A 15796-nucleotide genomic window follows, 5' to 3' on the forward strand; every position below is an offset into this window, starting at 1 on the left:
CGGGCTGCAAAAGTGATTGGCTTAGAAGGACGTGAATAATGCCGCCGTGATTGCTGAATTGTCTGGGCAGGTAAAAAGAGAACGCGGTTTTTTTCCTCCCGGGATGGTCCGAATAGTCCTCCAGCCCTTGTGTGGTGAACGTGGGCTGCAGGAATGAAAAATGCTCGCGGTATTGTACCCAACGTGCACCTGCCCTCTTCTGATGCAAGTAATGCAGGAACGCTCTCTTGCATGTATTTCGCTGCAGTCAGGTAACGGCCCGAGGACTCAACTTAAAGCACAGCACATATTGAAAAGTCTTGGTGTAATTCTTCATTGGGATATACTAGGATGCATGGAACAGAGCGTTAAACGGCATTTCATTGAGATGCATCCCACGTACAAAAATTTATTCCACAATTCAATATTGGAATACTAACTTACGGCCTGCTTCCAGCAGGTAATTTGGAGCTCCTTCGAAAGCAAACATCTGACAGTAGAATCTTGGGCATTGCATTTAGGAGGCTGGGTCAGCTCTATGGGTGGAAGCTTTGGGTTACTATGTTTTATTTTCTACAGGGGTCTGCAGGTGATGGGTTATCTGGGGAGGTGCGCATTAAGCTGACATTGCAATTTCTGAGCGTTAGGAAATATTTACATAATGAGCCCTCCTTCATATATGAAGATGGTGCTACTGACCCATTTCTAACCTGATTTTCCAAAAGAGAAACGAGGCTTACCTAGTGAGTTTTCTCTTTAATCAGTAGCCCCAGTAATATCAATGCTGACCCCTGAAAAAGACTGGTCAGGATTAGGAAGTCATTCATAACAGCCAGTTATGGTGCCCTGAACTAAAATAGTCAGATAGCATATTTGGTTATACAAAAAATGTTCAAGGAGTCTAAACCTATTCATGGGAAATCTACAACCTTTTTTTCTCCTCTTGGGTGAAAGGGCTGAGAGGGTGCAAGGGTTGTAGGAAAAGGTAATGGAGAGACCCACAGATGTTTTACTCATTGAATAAATACTTGTTGAGGGCTACTCTGTGCCAGGCAGTGTTCTAGATGGTGAGGTAGAGGGGCAAACCAGGCAGACGGGCTCCCTGCTTTTATGGCATTTACCTTCTCACGGGGGACCCATCAAATGTAAATAAGCAAATACCTAAATAAATAAGTGCTATAAAGAAGGTTAAACAGGGCAATGTTATGGTGGGTCAGGAGAGTGAGAAGAGAAGGCCTCTAGGAGGAGGTGACATTTGACCTGAAGGAACTAGCCACAAGCAAAAGCATCCCAGGGAGAAGGAACAGCAAGTTCCAAGGGCCTGAGGCAGGGACAGCTGGCATGTTTGAGGAACAGAAAGACAGCTGTGGCTGGAGGGGAGCAGTTAAAGGGAGTGTGGAGGGAAATGAGGTTGGAAACAGGCGAGGTACGTCAGATAGAACCTGCAGGCCATGAACTTTTTACTAATTGAGTAAATGAATGAAAAGGCCATGATATTGGACTTTATTCTGGTTACAATGGAAAGCCACTGGGGGCTCTAAAGCATAGTTTCTGTGTTCCCCAATAAGGACTCAGTTTGACAATAGGATAAAGTACACCGAGATCGTGATCATTGTCAGGAGTCCTTGGGAGGAATCAGTGAGAGGCTAACCAGAGCTTTGGAGGAGATGGAGCCCATGATGCCCCAAGACTTATTCTGAGGTTCCAGGTATCCATGGACTGTTCATGTGAGTGTTCTGTTCCATCCAGGATTTGGAGTCTGTCATAAGCTCTCCTGACCCATTCATCCATCTGGAGAGGAAGAGGAAGGGGAAGTCTGCTTTCTCTGGAATCCAGTGGTCACATCCCCATCAGAACCCCTGAATGGCCACCTCAGGTGTCGTCAGCATGGAGTTCTGAGGTCCATGTGGCTCCTCATAGTGAACAAGGTGGCGTGTCTCCATGAGAAGTCATATCTTCATCACCTCTGTATTCAATGTGAGCACGGGAAAGAAGCTTCAGGTTCAGCCCCTCCACCCCCTCCCATTTAACAGATGAGGAATCTGGGGCCACAGAGAGGGTGCTGATCTGCCCAAAGTCACACAGCAAGTTAGGGGCAGCATCAGTCCAGAACCCGTGTCTCCTGCTGCCAGTCCGCTGCTCACTTCACCTTATCCATCACCTCTTTGCTACACAGTTCGCTGCTTTCATCTCTCCTGTGAGGATTTCTTCCACGTCTGGGTCTCAACATCTTCATCTGTGAAATGGGATGATAACACGTTCCTCAATAGGATTGAATATTGAGTGGCATAGCAGGTAGAAACGAGGTTTGGAAAATGTCAGAGAGCTCTAGGGATATGAGATACAAGTAGCCCTTATTTACGGTTACCATGGCAATCTGAGAAGGCAGTGGGAATGTTGGGAGACTCTGGCTTATGCCATGTGTTGGCTTTCAGGTCTTAAGGAAAATGCAGAGACGCCACAGCAGTAACACGGATAACGTTCCACCTGAAAGGTAGGCACCTCTTTGTTTCCTTCCGTCGGGGGGCTCTGGGCTTCGAGTGTTCAGAGGAAGCCAAAAGCTGGATTGAATAATGCCTGCTTCTCAGCGTTATGTGTTCGAGGAGCAGAGGAGATCCGATTGGAAACTGCTTTGCACAGTAATGGCATATACTACTCAATACGTAACAGCTGGCTATTGCTCTTATGATAATTCTTAAAGTCTGTGTGAGAGGCGATGCACTTGACTTGTGTCAATGATTGTACCCCTGAGATTTTAATTTATGGAGGAGACTGAGCGACAACATGGAGAGGTGAATGCCATCGAAAGAACTTTATTACTTACATTTCCCCAGAGCAAGGGGCACTTCATACCATGGAGGGCCTCATGGGGAAGCACCAGGGTCAGTCAGGAGGTAGAAAGGAGCAAAGGGAAAGCATAGGCCACTGTTTTTATTGTGTTTTCTGCACAAATCAAGGCAGGGCAGGGGAAACAAAGTACATTGTCTATTTTGCGTAATGTCAGCAGGCGCTGGACTCTAAGGGTGTCTCTGGTTGTTTCCTGCCTGGTTCTGCGTGACTCAGGGCAGGAGAAATACTGGCTGGATGTGTGAGCATTAGATCAAGGAGGTGGCTGGGGATATGATGGGGCTCTGGATTGTAGGGAAGCCCTAAACAACTTTGGCTATTAGTTTGACCCTGTAATTAGTGTATGCCAAATAGACAAACACAGAATATAAGAAAACACAGTTAAAACATTCGTGAGCTAGAATTTCTCTAGTTAAGCCCAAGAGAGAACACACCGTGGGACCTGTTCTCAGGTTGTGACAGTCTCCCAGCCCCACACCTCCCACCGTGCTGACACATACATCCCAGGAGCAGGCAGCCAAGCTTTTCCTCCCTCATATCCCATCCCAGTCGCCTTATAACTCTGAGACTAGTTGCAAAATCAGAGTGCCCACCAGTTCCAGCACTGGGACTGAGTTTTGCATCAGGCCTGCCTATTCTGTGGGGAAGAGCTCTGGCCTTCAATCAGACGACCCTTGGCCAAATCCCAGCTCAGCCACGTCTCACCTATGATGCCTTTGAAAAGTGTTCACCCCTAGGGCTCCATGTCTCCACCCATAAATGGCCGATAATGAAACTCAGTTTGCTTAGGAAGGAGTGAATGAATATGAAAATGCACAAACACAGCATCCAAATAATAACCATGCCTATTGGAGCCTCTGAAGACAGAATGCTGCCTGCTCTCTAGTGAACCACGAGATCTTTGGGAGCAGAAAAAGAATGGCCACTGTACGTTGCATACTTCCGTGCCACTGATGGCGGGGGGCTATTTTCATCACCATTTTTACAGATGAGGAAACCGAGGTTCAGAGCGCGGAAGTAAATCACCTAAAATCACACAGCCAGGAAGTGGCAGGACTGAGATCTGGGCCCCCGTCCATTTGCCTCCCCTGCCGCCAGCACATTCTGCCCTCCTATCTGAGCAGATCCACTCCTCCCCCGGGCTGCCTCCCACTCTAGCCTTTAAGTGGTTAAGTTAGAAGCACAGCCTCTGCCTCCCCAAGGAATATTCTTTCCCATTTAGGCTGAAATCTCGGCTGGATGCTGGGGCCCAGGGAAGGGAGGCCAGCTATAAAAAGCCCCTTGGTGGGTTGAGCCTTCCCTGGCTGTACTGGAGGTCCCCCGAGCCCAGTGAGCTGAGAGTGCTGGCGAGCTTTCAGGCGGCCAGGAAAACTTTCCAGGTCCTTGAGGGGCGGTGGGGGAGAAACGGTAGCCCCCATGTGGGCCAACATGGGCACCTGCCAGGACTCCTACTTTCTGAGCTCAGCTTCTTGAAGTGCAGAAAAAGCTCACGGCCCCTTGAGGATCATAGCCATGGTGTCCGTTGTTGTTGTCACTGTTAAGATTGTCTTTATTATTATGCCAAACCCAAGGGAATAGGACCACACGTTTCCCGGGGCTTTGGAGGCGGCAGGGATGGGCCAGGTGGTAGAGGAATAGGTAGCCATCTTCAAGTTCCCTCCCTTGCAGCAGGTTTGCGGTCACATACCCCCAGGTCAAGTTTGTGAAGCCAGAGCAACTGACCCTGAGATTTCTCCAGACCCGCATTTCCCCTGCTGGGTTTCATGGGTGTTCTACAAGACATTAATAGGATTTCCACAGAAAAAAACTCCATGCTGAAATAAGTTTGGGGAATACTGGGTTTCAGCAAAATGGAATTTTTCAATTGCAGACCTTCTCCAAGCCTTTAGTATCCTCATTCATTCATTCTTTCAAACACTATTTCTTGAGCATGTTCTGTGTACATACCAGGTACGTTGTGCTGGGAAAGAAAGAGAGAAAATGGGGGCAAACAATCATGATCTTTGACTTCATGGCACAGGGCTCAGTTTAAAGTGTTATTCTCAGTACTTACTACCCATTAGAGTCACCAGGGGGCTCTGAAGACATAGAGATGCCAGGCCCCACCCCCAAAGACTTTGGTTCAATTGGTCAACACTGGGTCCCGGGCACCTGTGTTTTCCAGCAGCCCCTGAGTGATTATCACGTGCAGCTGGGGTTAAGAACCACAGGCGAGCAATAAATGGTGACTTGCGGTCAATCCCATGCAGCTGAGGTTAGGATGCAACGAGAACTAGGAGTCAGGAGGCTCTCGCTGTCGGCGGGGGGAGGGCAGGCTCCACCAAGGCACAGAGATTTCAGCCGAGATCTGATGGATGAGCCTAGGTACTGAGGTGGGACAGGGTGAGGGTGACATCCGGTGAAGGGGACCGCCTGCACAGAGGCCCTGCAGGAGGAAGCAGGGGTAGTGAGGGGGCACACAGTGAGACTGGAGTTTGGGGGTAGATAATCCAGGGCGTATGGCAAGTTTGTCGCTCTGAGCCGCAGTTTCTTCAGCTGTAAGATGGGGATGCTGTCACTCCCAACCTATAGGGTTTCTCTCAGACCTCGGGAGGGAGTTTACAATGGGATAGCAGCTGGGGGCCTTCAACAGCAGAAGTTTACTTTCTCACAGCCCTGGAGGCTGGAAGTCCGAGATCCAGGAGATCGTGGCAGCAGCAGGTTGGTTTCTTCTGAGGCCTGTCCCCTTGGCTTGTAGATGGCTGCCCCCCTCCCTGTGTCCTCACATCCTTTTCCCTCTGTGTGCCAGTTTCCGAATTGCCTCCTCTTAAAGGGACACCAGTCCGATTGGATTAGGGCCCGCCTTCGTGACCTCATTTTCACTTAGTCACCTCCGCAAAGACTGGGCCTCCAAGTCGGTCACACTCTGAGGTCCCGGGGGTTAGGGCTTCAACATGGGAGTTTGTGGGGAGACACGGTTCAGCTTACATAATGTTACTGATACTGTCATTTGTCCCCCAGTCTCCACTGGGTGACTGTCTTTCTATCTGCCTGACCTGGTGGGGCCTTCTCTTCCTTTCTGGCCCAGAAATCGCAGCCAAGCACTCAGCTCCGAGGCAAGCGTGGATGAAGGGGGCGTCTTTGAGAGTCTGAAGGCAGAAGCGGCCTCCCCACCAGCGCTGTTCTCTGGCCTCTCAGGCATCCCGACCGGCAGCCTCCCCGCCGCCCCATTCCCGTCCAGCCTGGTGCTGGGGGCCTCTGCCGGTGGAGGGGACGTGTTCATCCAGATGCCAGCGTCCAGGGAGGAAGGCGGAGGCCGGGGCGAGGGGGGCCCCTACCACCACCGCCAGCCCCACCACCACTTCCACCACGGCGGCCACCGTGGGAGCTCGCTGCTGCAGCACGTGGGTGGGGACCACCGGGCGCACTCGGATGAGGGGGGCGACGAGCAGCCGGGCACTCCCGCCCCCGCGCTGTCCGAGCTGAAGGCTGTGGTCTGCTGGCTCCAGAAAGGGCTGCCCTTCATCCTCATCCTCCTGGCCAAACTGTGCTTCCAGCACAAGCTCGGTGAGTCCCGGGGACGCGGGGACTTCAACTGCTGGATACGGGGCACTCCGTCCCAAATGCCAGGGAAAGGCAGCAGAGGCCCCCGCCATGCAGAGTGCTTACGAGTTTGGGGTTCTGGCCCTGGCCGGTGCGGTTCGGTTGGAGCATCGTCCATAAACCAAAGGGTCATGGGTTCAATTCCCAGTCAAAACACCTGCCTGGGTTGCAGGTTCAGTCCCCTTTTGGGAGTGTGGGGTGGTGGGATGGCTGATCAATGTTTCGTTCTCACATCAACATTTCAGCTCCCTCTAAAGTCAGCAAGGTGTCCTCAGGTGAGGATTTAAAAAAAAAAAAAGGGATTCTGAGTCAGACCTGGGTTCAAATCCCGACAGGTTAGCTATGTGACTTCAGGCAAGTCACTTACCTACTCTGAGCCTCAGTTTCCTTGTCTGTCCTGTGCAGGTTGTGATAGAAGCTTCCTCAGCTGGTTGGTTGGTGTGAAGGAGCAGAGTGTAGCACCTAAGAGTTCAGACTACTTGGGTCTGAACTCAGGCCCTGCCCTTTCCTAGCTGTGCGACGCTGGATAAGATATTTAACCTCTCCATACCTCATCCACAAAATGAGGATTATTGTAAGACATGCTTCATGAGATTGCAGTGAGGTGAAATGAGTTAATACGTGCAAAGCACTTAGGACAATGTTGTGCAACTATAGGTGATTATTTTCATTATATTCATTATTAATGTGCATAAAATACGTAGCATAGATCCTGGCACAGAGCAAGTGCTCCATAAATGCTGCGTATTGTTAGTATTATTAGGAAGCCAGATAATGATTCCTAAAGCGATTAGCCTAGAACCTGACACGCACTGAACATTCAGTGAGTGGTCTCTGGACCACTTCGTATTCTTGCTGTTAGCAGGTCGTGGTGTTGCCGCGCACTGGAGAGGTCGGGGCTGTTGTTTCAGGCCTTCAGGAGATGTGGTGGTACAAATGATTTCATGGCCTGCTACATCTCGCAGATAGTGTCTAGAGGAGGGCGGTCCATTCTTTGTGTCTTCCTTGCCCCTTTCTGGTGTGTTCTAGCAGATCACACCTCACCCTTGCCTTTGGGGTGTGACAGCAGCAGCCGCTCCCTTTCCAGTCCTAAAAATGGAAGTCTGTGTGTTCCCCTTTTTATATGGAATTCCAGCAAACTCACAACTTAAATTTTATCTGCAAGTATGGACATTTTTTTTTTCAGTTGGCAGGTTGGTGTATTTGTTTTGTAATCCAAGAGGAAGAAAGAAGAAAGAGTGGCAGGGTTACTAGTTTTTATTTTATATTCGCAATGAAAAATTTGTCTTTGACAAAGTAGATCCAGAAAAATACCTGGAGCGCATGTGCTATTAAAAAAGTAAACGCAAACTCCTAAGCAAGAGAAGCTGAGTGCATCCTGTGAAAGCAGAATTCTACAGGTTATGAAAAATAGGATTTGCAAATCCTTATTCAGGGAGAATCCCAAGGTTGTCGTGTGGCAAAGAGTGGCAACTGAAGGAATTGGAATAAAAGTCAGTTCTAGTCCCCCATCTGCCAGGTCATGTTTTTCTGTCAGCAGGAATTTTTTTCCCCTTTAACATCAAATCTTTACTCTTTATGGTGTCACGGCCTTTTTCTGTGTATGCTTTTATTACAAAGAGCGCACCTCAGATTCTTTCTGAAAGTAGAAATAGTAATAGGTACGATTTACTAGCTGCTAGAGATGGTGTTCTGTAAACATCCTCCAGGAGGGAAGAACTATTGTTATTCTGTCCAGTACTATAGTCAAGGAAAGTGGGGCTCAGAGAGGTGCAGTGGTTGGCCTAAGCTCACCCAGAGAGGAGGTGGCAGAGCCAGGATTTGAACCCAGGTCTTACTAGACTGCACAGCACAAGCTCCTAACCTGGTTCAATGCAACACTGTAGAGTGGCCTCAAACCCATCCCTACGTCAGGGGCCTATGCTCAGAGTGGCTCCGGGGTCCCAGTGATTTACAAGGCAGCCCACATCCCCCAGAAGTGAGATTTTTCTCTCCCGTCTGAGGTTAGTCTGTCAGCACCGAGAGGACCAGGGATGAGTCTGTTGAATGTGCTCACCGTCCCTAGTGAGTCTAAGTGGCCGTGTCGGGCCCTCCTCTGTCCCGCAGGCATTGCCGTGTGCATCGGGATGGCCACCACCTTCGCCTACGCCAACTCCGCACTCCGGGAACAGGTCTCTCTGAAGGTGAGTCACCTGGTACATTAGCTTCCTGTGGCGGCTGTCAACAAATGACCACAAACTGAGTGCCTTAAAACAACATCAGTGGATTATTTTACAGCTCTGTCAATCAGAAGTCTGAAGCAAGTTTCTCTCCACTAAGATCCAGGTGTCCACAGCCCTTGTGGTCCTATGGGAGGGTTTAGAGGAGAATCTGTTTCCTTGTCTTTCCCAGGTTCTGGAGGTCACCCGCATTCTCTGGCTCCTGGCACCTTCCTCCTCTTTCAGCCAGCACCCCTGCATCTCTGTGACCATCTTCCCGTCATCACCCCCCCACCCCCCGACTGTCCCCTTCTGTCTCCCTCTTCCACTTTTAGGGTCCCCTGTGATGACATTGGGTCCGCCTGAATAACCCAGGCTCTCCCCATCTCAAGATGAGCTGATTTGCAACCACAGTTCCACCTGCAGCCTTAATTCCCCTTTGCCACACGATCTAACATACTCACAGGTTGCAGGGATTGGGATGGGGACATCTTTGGGAGACCATTCTCCTGCTACCACCCTCAGGCAGATCCTTTGATGTGCCCTCCTTCTTCCAAGCCCTTCTTCCTGCAGGGTCCCCCCGGCCCAGTGCCTTTACCCTCCTGGTATCCAACCAGCTCGCTCACTTCCACCCATCCTCACGGTTAAAGCCATCCCACTGGCACTGCTGGGTGGCCGTACAGCTTCGCCACCTCCTGAATGCCCGGCACTCAGGAAGAACTCAGAGACATTAAATTCTTTGCCTGAGGTTACATAGCCAGTGCAAGTGGTGGCACCAAGATATGAACCCAGGCATTGACCCACGGGCTGTGCTCACCCCAGGTTTAATTTCCTGCTTCGCCTACCTACAAGCTCTTAGGTAACCTCAGCCTCAGTTGCCACCTCTGGAAAAGGAACTAGTCACACCAACTTCTTACACTGTTAGAGAGAATTAAATGAGATAGCGCAGAGAAGATGTTTAGCACAGTGCCTGGCATATAGGTAACATTTAAGTGAGCTATTTTTAACAAGCCTACACTTGTACTGTGCACGTGACACCATAACAGCCACCATCCTCTCTGATCCTTCTTTGGGGCCATCTGCTTTCTCAAAAGCACCTGGACCTCCATGAGGCATGGAGCGAGAGGTTTTTCTGGATCTTTAGTGTCATCTTCACGCAAACACTTTTCTGCTGCTTTTAGAACAGCAGGCTGATCGACACCATAATGGGAAGCTTTGGGAGCTGCCTGTCTCTCAACTACAGTAACATCCAAATGGTGCCTTGACTTGAACTTTAGGGTGTAAGAGGATACCTGTATCCGTGGACAGGCTTCTAGGGGTCCGTGAAACTTCGGAAGTAAAGACGCACGCGATGCTTTGCCTGTCTGCACGTATTTTCTGTAAAAGAGAGTCTCCATGATCTTTAGTAAGTTTAGGAATCTCAACTGACTACGAAAGAACTACTCCCTTTGTCCTTCAGAGTCTGGCTTCTTGGGGCAATGCTAATTCCCTTTTTCTCTTCCGCCTTTGGTTTGGATTTGCAGAGGACTCCACTGGAATCCATTATTTATTGGGTAAAAAGGGCTGCGAAGTGGATTAATCACATTGATAAGAGCAGTTGGTTGGTTGGAGGTGGTTTCTAGGGTCGTTAACCTTGACCGCTCTTGGAATAATGGGTGGATGGAGATGCATTTATTTTGTCTCCTCTGGAAATGTGCATCGTAAGGGTGCGTGGGGCGCTGAGCTGTGTCTGGAGACAGTGGAGCATTTACTGAAACCGCAGGGAAGGTTACACTGGGAAAGATATGACCTCATCCTATTCCAGCAAGGCAGCCGCCCTGGTCCAGGAAGAGACGGGCTTTTGAAAATCAGCAGGACGGGGGTCTACGTATGTCTCCCAGGGTACACGGCGGGGACACGCCAGCCCGGCGCCTCCTCCAGAAATTTCCTGGGATTGCTCTCAGGCTAAGAAGCTTATGGGAAGCAGCAAAGCGAAGCTTGTCTTCCTGGGGACTAAACAGAAACGAGGCTGGAGAAAGGGAAGTGGGGCCAGGGCTTTGATGGGCAAGTGAACGAGTTTGAATTTAATCCTTTAAATATAGTGGCCCCACATTGAACGGTGGGTCCGGGGCAGCAGCCCCAAGGCCCGTGCTAGCAGGAGTGGGAACAGGGATTTCCAGTTTGTAGTTGTGAATTGTCTACTGGGTGGTAAAGTCGGAATACTAGAGTAGGTCCAACCATTTAGCAAGCCTGAAATGTGAGCCCGTAGCAGACCGAATGTTGGCATTTATGAATTTTATTAAATTCTTAAGTGAAACCCCCACTTTAAATGAAGGCACTGAGGCTTTAAACATGCGCCTTTGGGCAAGAGTTATGAACCTCTCTGTGCCTCAGTTCCTAACAATAAACGTGAACTAACATTTCCTACATGTCAGGTACTGTTGTGTTTATGGACATTCATTCTCACAACTCTGTAAGAGAAATGCAATATAGACACAGTTTACCGGTGAGGAAAAGAAAATGAAAAGTTTAAGTAACTTGTCCAGGGTTGGATAGTCCCCAAGGTAGCAGACCAAGGATTTGAACTTGGGTTTCCAGCTCCAAAATCTGTGCTGCTAACCGCCTGGCTCTCCTACCTTTCCATGTAATTCTCCAAGGAGGTTCCCACTTTTCTGTCACCTTTTCTGTGTCCATCCCTTGAGCTCCAGAAGGAAGAACAAATGCCGGTGCCCTTCCTTTCACCATTAGCCCTGCTTCCTCCAAACCATGGAAAGAGGGAGACATTGTCACTTGTCAGAAAACATTCTAGAATGCTCTGCCATGTGCACCTGTGGCATGGCAACATCCCCACACATCTCTTGCTTTGTCTGCAGGAGAAGAGGTCGGTGCTGGTCATCTTGTGGATCTTGGCCTTTCTAGCGGGAAACACCCTATACGTGCTCTATACGTTCAATTCGCAGCAGCTATACAACAGGTGAGCAGGGGAGCCTGACCCCCAGTGGGAAAGTGGGGGGCTTAGAACACACAACCCTTCACTGGAGAGCGATGCACCAACTCTGTGTGATGTTGTAACCTTCAGATTCCACTCTTATGCCATAAACACTCATGCCTAGAGCAGAGCTCACTAGTAGAAACACACCAGCCCCCTGTGTGATTTTCTGGTGGCCACGTAATGGCTGGGAGCAAGGGCTGGCCAGAGAGGCCTCCGGGATGAGGCGGAAACTCGAGCCAAGCTTTCGGATTGTGTGCCTCTCTTCTGAAAATGGGCTGTGAGGAGTGAGCCATTGCACCACGTTCTGGGGCCGCCCCACACAGTTAGGGGAGTAAGCGCCAGGGCGCCAGCTCATGTCCCACACACGGGGTTCGTCATCTGGCCCGAAATTTCAAGATCCTGGCGGAGGCGCTCCAAGATAGTTTCCCGGAACCTCGGGTGAATTTCCAGCTTGTGTCATTCTGTGGGCATGGTCACAGGCACCGGCCCAGCCCGCGGAGCCCGCACAGAGCAGGGCTGAGTCAGACCTGCAGCACAGAAAGGGGGGGAGAGACACAGAAGGGCTGTGCAGAAGAGCAGCGGAGCTGAGTCCGCGTCCCCATGGATGTCGGTGGGCCACAGATACCAACAGCTGCTGTGTCGTCTTGTCCTCCGAGCCGTGTACTGCTGTCCCCATTTCACAGATGAGGAAGCTGAGGCTAACTTAGCGCCAGTAAGTAGCCCTTAACAGCGAGCTTGACTCTTCCCAGGATTTGGAGTCTGATGACCAACGTCAGAAAGTCTTACTCCCAACACTTCCCAGCTTTGTGCCTTGTGGCAAATAACGGAACCTCTCTGAGACGCCCTGAGTTTCCTCACTCGTGAAACAAGGACCCAGTTAACCCTTGCCTTACCCACCTGAACGGGCTAATTATTAGTGAGGCCAAATGTGATAATACGTGAAAAGTCCTGGGTGAGCCATGAAACGTTTGATAGAATCCTAGTCGTACCATAATTAATATTATTCTTTTATGATGAATTACTATACCTATGGGTGGTGGTGCCTATGAAGGAGCAAAACTGACAATAAAATAGATCATTTATTGAAGTTCACAGCGTATGTTATCAATAAATGGGCTTAGTGATTAACCTGTGGAAAAACACTTCCGTACCTCCTCCAAACACCAAAAGGGAAGAAACACTAACACCGTGCAAAACAGAAAAAATACCAACACGGTGAACCAAAACCCACATCAGCGAGTTTAACACCAACTAGTGTCTCTGAGATAAAATTGAAAGCGGAAGGCGCATCTTCCTTTTATTGTGGTCACAGAAGCATAAGGGCATGGAAGTCAACCAACCAACGAACCTGAGGTGTCCCCAACCAACCAGCCCGAGAGCAGAGAGCAGAGGCGGAGAAGGGAGCCGGGGGCTGCCAACCTCTTCTTGCATTAAAACATGAATGGCCACTCAAACTCGGATGTGAAGAATCCCACCAAGACCAGACTAGGGTGTGGGAAGACCCTGAAGGCATTGTGAGAGATTGCCCAAATAGAGTGTTTTCATTGATTTTGCCCTGTGCTAGCTCTTTAAAGGTTTTTATCTTAAGTAGAAATAGTTTTTTAAAAATAAAAGTGACAAAACAGACCAGTTCATTGCTAGAATACTATAATAAAGAGACCTCAGTTTTGCACCTCTTTCGACCAGCCCAGCAGAGTATAGCAGTCCCCTCTTATCTGGGGGCGGGGGCGGGGGGAATGTGTTCCAAGACCCCCCAGTAGATGCCTGAAACTCCAGGACCGCAGGATAGCACCAAATCTTATATACACTGTTTTCTCCACATGTACGTACCTGTGACTTAAGTTTACAGCTTCTCTTTGGCCTGTCTGAATTAGCAGCATCACTGTTCTGGCACTTTGGGACCATTATAAAGGAAAATGAGGGTTGCGTGAACTGCACTATCCCGACAATCGATCTTCTCACCAAGACATCTAAGTGACTGAGGACGGGCAGGTAGCATCTGCAGTGTGGAAATGCCGGACAAGGGGTGATTCACTTCCCAGGTGGGACAGAGAGGGGCGGCATAAGATTTCATCATGCTACTCACAGCGGAATGCAATTTAAAACTTATGAATTGTTTATTTCTGGAATTTTCCAGTGGTTAACCACTGATAACCAAAATGCAGAAAGCGAAATGGCAGATGGCGGGGACTGCTGTATGAAGCTTTGAGAAAGCATCCACCGTGGGCTGTGTGCGCTGCTCCCTGCTCTCGGGCGGTACAGCTCAGACTTGGTCTGCCCTTTGCTCGGAGCCCCTAATCTGGTGGGAAGCAAAGTGAGGGGTCCGGCACAGACTGGGCGCCGGTTCCAATCCTCGCTCCAAGTTCTACCAAAGATGCTTCGGTCAGGCAATGCCACTCTTAGCGGCCCAGTTTCCCCAGCACAGAATGGGGTTATCTTAGCACCTACTTCATAGAGCCTTTGGGAAAATGAAATGAGTTAAGACACGTCAGATGTGCAGTTTACGCATCCTCAGAGGTGGTGGAGGGCAGTGCCACTCAAAGTGTGGTCCGTGGGCAGGTGTCAGTTTGACAGTTTGTCATCTGCCTCCAATGGGGTAAGTACAGAATTTGAGCATGAAGTTAACTTACCTGCACACAGACGGGCAAGTTGGGTTTACACACTCCCGAGTAGCACTGCTATAGTAAGAACTGAGAGCATTAGCTGCCGCCAGGGTGCCTGGGTTTCAATCTGCCTCTATCCCTTCATAGTTGCGGGACCTTGTGCATATTACTTTATCTTCCTGTGCCTCAGTTTTCTCATCTGCAAAATGGAGGGGATCATAGTGCCTGCCTCATAGAGCTGCTGTTATTACCGTCATCACAGCCATGGGCAAGATCTGTGGTACATCCATTGTCTCATTGGATCCCCCCAGTGATACTATGAGCGAACGTCTGATTCCTATTTTATTGTTGAGAACGCTGAAGTTTGTGGAGATAACATTATTTGCCCAGGGTCCCATAGATGAAGAAGCCTGGATTCAAAATCAAGTCTGCCTGATACAAATGCCCATTAACATGTATTGTGGCCTTGGGCAGCTTGCTTCTCCCAGCTTCAGAGCCTTGTTTACAAGGTGGGGATGAGCAACTCTCACTGCGCAGGACAATGAGATACAGTGAGTGAAGAGCTTAGCATGGTCCCTGGCACATAGTTTTCCTCTTCCCTCCTTCTCTTCCTCCCACCTTCATAATGTTGACCTTCCTTCCTTTCTTCTGCCTCCTCTTATGAAGCCTATTATGGACCCATAAAACTGGAAGGGACCTTAACTGATAGTCCAGGCCAATCTCATCTTTTAACCCTCAAAGGAACTAAGGTTCAGAGAGGTTAGGATACCCCCCTGAGGCCACACAGCAAGTTATTAGCAGATTCAGGAACAGGACACAGAAGTGTGACTCCCCGTTCAGTGCTCTTTCTACAGGTCATACTGAAAAGGCTCCCAGAGTGAGTAGAAAGAGCTGCTGAGGGCCAGTGATCAAAAGTGAGAGTCCTGACTCAGAATCCCTCCCCACAGCCTGATATTTCTAAAGCCCAACCTGGAGACCCTGGACTTCTTTGACCTGCTGTGGATCGTGGGGATCGCAGACTTTGTACTGAAGTACATCACTATCGCCCTCAAGTGCCTCATCGTGGCCCTGCCCAAGATCATCCTGGCTGTCAAGTCCAAGGTAGGCACTGGCTGCAGCCACCAGCCAGCCCCAATCACACATACGGGGGATTCAGAGCACGTGCAGGAGGAGGACAGAAAGGGCGTGAGCAGAGCCGATGTGATCGTCTGGAATGAACAGAGCCTGAGCTAGTAGATCCTGTCACTCACTTCTTACAAGTCCCTGAAGCTGAGCATGGTTCTTTGCTGTCAGCACCTGCCTGTGACACCTCTACTCCAAGTGCATTTTGTCTAAGCTTTATTGTTCAGAGCTGCCTTGGATGCAATTTTCACCTGAATTTCACCTGAGAAATGGAAAAAGCCATGTCGACATGCCCTGGTTCTGTTTATCTCAGGGAAGGATGGCTCTTACAGGTTTTGATGTTTTGTGGCTTTGGGAGCATGTTTTGTAAAGAGAACCAAGGCTCAGAAGGAGAGAGCTCTGTGGTTGATTAGTGATGTCTGCTGTGGACATAGGATGGGAAGTGGTGGCGATGATATCTTGCAGCGTACTGTAGGGGAAGGCCTGTGGGCACG

General features: G+C 49.7%; 1 protein-coding gene across 1 annotated transcript in view; it reads left to right on the forward strand.

The window, feature by feature from the left end:
* The first annotated feature begins 98 nt into the window (after positions 1-98).
* Positions 99-15796, forward strand: part of RNFT2 (ring finger protein, transmembrane 2) — a 58684-nt gene continuing 42986 nt past the window's right edge. The window contains exons 1-7 of the mRNA XM_054594098.1: positions 99-251; positions 1729-1907; positions 2415-2473; positions 5894-6372; positions 8515-8591; positions 11459-11559; positions 15128-15281. Coding sequence (XP_054450073.1) covers positions 1884-1907; positions 2415-2473; positions 5894-6372; positions 8515-8591; positions 11459-11559; positions 15128-15281 — 894 coding nt within the window. The 5' untranslated portion in view covers positions 99-251; positions 1729-1883. The remainder of the gene's footprint in view (positions 252-1728; positions 1908-2414; positions 2474-5893; positions 6373-8514; positions 8592-11458; positions 11560-15127; positions 15282-15796) is intronic.

The sequence above is a fragment of the Pteronotus mesoamericanus genome, unplaced genomic scaffold (genome assembly GCF_021234165.1).
Source record: "Pteronotus mesoamericanus isolate MK-2021 breed Mesoamerican mustached bat unplaced genomic scaffold, CSHL_Meso_final scaffold_507, whole genome shotgun sequence".
Lineage (NCBI taxonomy): Eukaryota > Metazoa > Chordata > Mammalia > Chiroptera > Mormoopidae > Pteronotus > Pteronotus mesoamericanus.